The 5,098-nt window shown below is 49.1% G+C and overlaps 1 protein-coding gene across 1 annotated transcript in view; it reads right to left on the reverse strand.

The window, feature by feature from the left end:
• LOC123169539 (uncharacterized) overlaps positions 1 to 1,705 on the reverse strand; it is a gene marked incomplete at its 5' end in the record, with an annotated part of 4,557 nt that extends 2,852 nt beyond the window's left edge. The window contains 1 exon segment of the mRNA XM_044587410.1: positions 1,067 to 1,705. Within this exon segment, the coding sequence (XP_044443345.1) occupies positions 1,067 to 1,536 (470 nt within the window).
• Between the last annotated feature and the right edge of the window lie 3,393 nt (positions 1,706 to 5,098).

Consider the following 5,098-nt stretch of genomic DNA (forward strand, 5'->3'; position numbering starts at 1 on the left):
TGTGGCCCTCAGCAGGGCAGGGCTAACTGACAAAATATGATGCAGTTTTAATATGTGTAGGTAGATATAGGCAGAGAGAAAAATCCGGGGGAAATAATATTTAGCTGCGAAAAAAAGAAAATATAGGGAAAAAATGAGGATATGGGATGTGGCCTCCTCACTGAGCTATCTGCATCTGGTAGTCTAGGACCAAAAAACAGTGGCCATCTTTTGGAGCCTTGCACCAAGAATCTCTTATCTGCTTGCTACTGATAATAATGGAGATGCAAGCGAGGTAACATGGAATCTCTGAGGTATAACCAACGCATCCTATCATTTCTCCTATCTCCTAGGTATTTTGCCTCGCATATACGCCGCAATATACGCACCCACACCCACCCCAGCAGACAGGGAAAATCATATACTTGTACTTGCACACAGTTGCAGAAAGATGATAAATAAATCTGAAAAATGGGCAAAAACAAATACTGATGAATAATAGTGAGCAGAAGTACAAAGGAGATGACGGGATGCGGCAGGAGAAACGCCCAAAACAAATTGAAATCCGCACGGCAAGGGAGGGCCTGGGCGAGGAGGGAGCACCATGCCTCCCCGTTTGCAGACAAAAACAAGAACACTTTTTTTTTATTTTGGGCAGACACTGGGTAAGATAAGAACAAGCTCGAGAGGAAAATAGTGCTAGTACTACAAGAAAAATCACTGGCGCATAGCCCTAGAAATGGAAGGAAAGATTACTACTTCCCATAAAAAACACAGAGGATTTTTTTCTTGCTTGCTTGTGAGCAAATCTGGCTCAAACTTGTGTGAAAGAGAGGAACAGGGGAGGGAAAATAGAGGGAGAAGAAAACAAATCTGCAAATCTGTGTGGAGGAGGGGAGCTGAAGGAAAGCACCCCAAGAAACTGGAAAGGGTCCCCCGAATCTGGCCCAAAACCCCTCTAAAAACCACAAGAAACGGCCAAGAACTCCAAAAAACAGAGGAGAGAAACCCCAAAAAATTTCAAAACTTTGGGAGAGAAGTAGGGAGGGAGTGGGGAGAGGGATGTTGTTCATCTTGTTCTTCTTACATGGACATCTCGTGGACGGAGCAGGAGGCGCCCTTGACGGTGTACTTGGCCTCGGGGGTGAAGTCGGAGGAGGGGAAGGCGACCTGGGTGACGATGGCCGGGAACAGCACCGGCAGCAGCAGGTGGGTGATGAAGAAGGAGCAGAAGCCGTAGAGGTACCACCCCACCAGCTCCACCATGGCGGGCGGCTCCTCCGGCATCACGTACGCCGGGGCCGCCGGCTGCCGGTACGCCTCGCGCACCACCTGGATCTCCCGCGTCGTCTCCTCCGCCGCCGGCGGCTGGGCCCCGTTGCCGCCCTTGCCCCCTCCACCGCCGTTCTTGGCCATGGGGGGCGCGGCGACGGGGGGCGGGGGCACGGCCGCCTTCTCCTTGGCAGGGGGCGCCGCCGCCGACGCCTTCTCCTTGTCCTCCTTCTGCAGCGCCTCCCTCATGCTGCTCCGCGGCTGCGGCAATGGCTGCTCCGACATTGCTCCCGCCCTCCTCCTCCTTTAAGCAGGCAGCCGCAGCGGGGGCTCCAACGGCCGGCTAGCTACCGGTGAGAGCGAGCGGCGGCTGCAGCTACCAGCGGGCGTGTGTGATGTGCGTGATGAGAGAGAGAGTGGCTGCGGGAAGGTGAGTGGTTCTTTTGAGGCCGGCCTCGCCTTGGGTTCCTCCTCTCTCTCTCTTCTCTCTTCTCGGGAGCAGTAGAGGGTGGAGAGAGAAATAGGGAGGGGAAAAGGTGGCGGATTTGAAAGCCGGGAATGCAATGGGGTTTTGGGGGTAGAGAGAGAGAGAGCTGTGAAGTGTGCAGTGGGGTGGTGTGCGTTGCCATTGGAGCCAGCCATGGCGGGGCTGGTTTTATGGGGGCGTGGGGTTTCTGCTACGGGGACCAAGCCCAACCCAACCCATGCGCGGGCTGCACCACTGCGTGTTTGGAGAGCGGATGAGTTGGCCGCCGGGCCGTCGACGGCGACGTTCGGCGGCACGGCGCGTATTAATGAACATGTGACTTCGGTGTACCTACAAGTATACCAACTGATGGATTTTGTTTTTCATCTTCTTTGTTTACTTACTGTGCGTTTTCGTGTAAATTGCTGGTGCCGAGGGCGTGAAAGCGGAGTGAATTGCAATTTTGATGGTAGAGCATTGTGTGATAGCAACCATGGATGGATGGCTGGCAAAGAATGTATGCGAGGTTTGGAGTCTTGTCCTAGCGTAAAGGTAATGGGTACAAGATTAGGGTTGGTTGGGCTTTGTAGTTATCTAACAAACCCGGCGAAACGTGTAGGGGAACAAGGTAAAAAGTATGAGTTGTCGAGGATATCCTTTGCATCCATATTTCCTATGGGAAAAACGGACAGGTGTAAAGTGCAGCTCAACGTGTTTCATTGACCGGACAATCACGGGTAAATTAATCTTTATTGTAGTATATTGTGGGACGGAAGGAGTACATATTTTGGGTTGTTGAGGATATCCACTGGATCTCTATTTTGTATGAGAAAGGATTAAAAAAAATGGTGTAAGAGTGCAGCTTAATACAACTCAGTAATCAGAAGGTCACAACTCACAAAGGACTTGATCTTTACCGTAATATATCATAGCACGACTGATGTGAAAAAAAAATTCAATTATATATATTTCGGGTACAAATAAAAAGTGTAGATGCGTAACCTAAAATGCTCTTAGTAATCCAAAAGGCCAGCAAAACAAACTGTTCCAAGTAATATATAAAAACACCGTTAGCGGTACTAACTAAAAGCAGTACATGTTTTGGATTCTTGTAGAATACACATGATAGGCACAAAATTAGGGTTGGTGGGCTTTGTAGTTATCTAACAAACAATGCGAAGCGTGTAGGAAAACAACATAAAGTATGAGTTGTCAAGGTTATCCGACGCATCTTCATTTCGCATGAAAACAAAATGATAAGGTGTTAAAGTGTGGCTTCATATATTTCACTAATCAGACAATCACCGATAAAGCGCGGGTAGTGACACTTGTCGCGCCATACAGTTAACGGTGTGAAATAAACGAGAATACGGCTGCTTTGCCTTTGTGGTTATCAAACGAACAAGGTGCGGCATGTAGACAAAAAAAAAACAATGTAGAAATCATGAGTTATCAAGGATGGATGTTGGCCACTTCTCCATTTCGTATAGAAAAAAGAGTGAAAAGGTGTTACAGTGCAGCTTAATATATTTCACCTATTGGATGTAGCAGGTAGACTAATCTTGGTCATGATATTACGATGATACTCACTCGTTGCAACATGGTGCCTATGAACATATTTAAGGTACATAAATCAAGATACTGTGTTTGATGGTAACTTAAATGGTCTTAGCGAATAAATAGAAGCCACAGATAAAGCATTCCAGACAAATATTTCATAGCACTGGCCATGGTATACCGATAGGGGCAGACGACGCGATTGACGGATCCGTCCAATTAGGTTTTCTACTTGAGCATACCACAAGCAACAACGAGATATGCTAGTGACAAAATGATTTGTGTTGCCAATAGGCAATTGACAGGGAAGCGATGCGTGTGTAGTAGGTATAGCTGGAGGGCTGGGGCGGGGGACCCATAGCAGATACCGCCCGGCCAAGAGGGGGAGTCGATTGGCCTTTTTAACCTTGGATGCCCTCTACGCTCCATTTTCACATACTAGAGTATATTTTTCGCTTTGCCCTGCAGCCAAGGCCAAGAGGGACTGCATTGCCTGCTTCCCTATCTTGTTCCCCTGTTCATCCATGTGGCTCTTGTGATGTCCATCGGCCCATGGCTCCTCCGTGGACCGGAACGGGACGGGACGTGACTAGCCTGATAGGAGTTGCATTCCAGTGACAGTAACAGCCTCAACCTAGCAGTATGTGTGTTTTCTTTTATTGTAAGTCACTTTCATGCTGTTTTTCTTTCAAAGGTCTCTTGATGATGAGAAATTGCATGATACTGCATGCATTAACAAGTACTACTAGTGCCTGATGATGCTCCCGGCCGACGTGCTGATGGACGGGTGCGATCACCGGCGCGTCACCCCCTCTCGCCGGACGTACGTGTACGGGTTGGGTAAATTTCTTTCTTTCTTTCCCGTGACAGCGACGCGCATCGCTGGACCCGAGGCAGGGCCGTAGATTTTCTTTTATCTTTCACGTGGACACGTCTCGGTGAAAATTAAACCTTTTTTTTCCGTGGTTGCTCGCGCCGGCTGGCTGGCTGGCTCGGGCCTGCCCTACCCTACCATGTGTGCGCGGTGTGCCTGCCTGCGATGCATGGCCGGCCGTCGGCCCTGGCCCGGCGCCGCAGCTCCTCCTGCCTGCTGCCCGGCTCACACGCACATGGACGGGCTGGCTCCTTGGACACAAAACGTATGCTGTGGACATGTCAGGACGAGCTCATCGCTGGGATGGCGAGCGTGTCAAGCGGTGCAAGGAGCAGTTGCAGGCATAAATCGAGTCACGATGGAAGATCATGTCACGGATGGCGGCAAGCTAGGAGGGCGTGTCGACGCACCGCCTGGTCCTATTACAATCTTTCCCTTTGTTATTGGAGGCCACATTACTATTGGCGTGCATAGAACCATAGGTGTTTTTCTTTTTTACTTCCATTCGCACTTGACCACCGACGGGTGCTGAACTTGCCGAAGGGGTCCAAGCGCCCGTCGGTGGAAGGCTTGCTTGCGGTAAGTGTTGTCACGTTGCGATCTCAAGTCCATCTTAACATATTGTTGTACACATATTTACCGGAAAGAAAATAATGCAACACATTAAGGCCCTGAGATTAATACTCCACTTTTGATTGAAAGTGGCATATGCCATTGTCAAACAAAAAAACGTGACATATGCTCGTATTATCCTTATAGTAGAAAATAGATTAATCACACAGTTGGAAGATTGTGTCGTGGATGGTGGCAAGCTAGGAGGGCGTGTCGACGCACCGCCTGGTCCTATCGTATTTTTAGTGTCAAAACACTCTTATATTATGGGACGGGGAGAGTGCATTGTTATATGGTGGCCACATTACTATTGACATGCATAGGACCATCAATGTTAT

Source organism: Triticum aestivum, chromosome 7D (genome assembly GCF_018294505.1).
Source record: "Triticum aestivum cultivar Chinese Spring chromosome 7D, IWGSC CS RefSeq v2.1, whole genome shotgun sequence".
NCBI lineage: Eukaryota > Viridiplantae > Streptophyta > Magnoliopsida > Poales > Poaceae > Triticum > Triticum aestivum.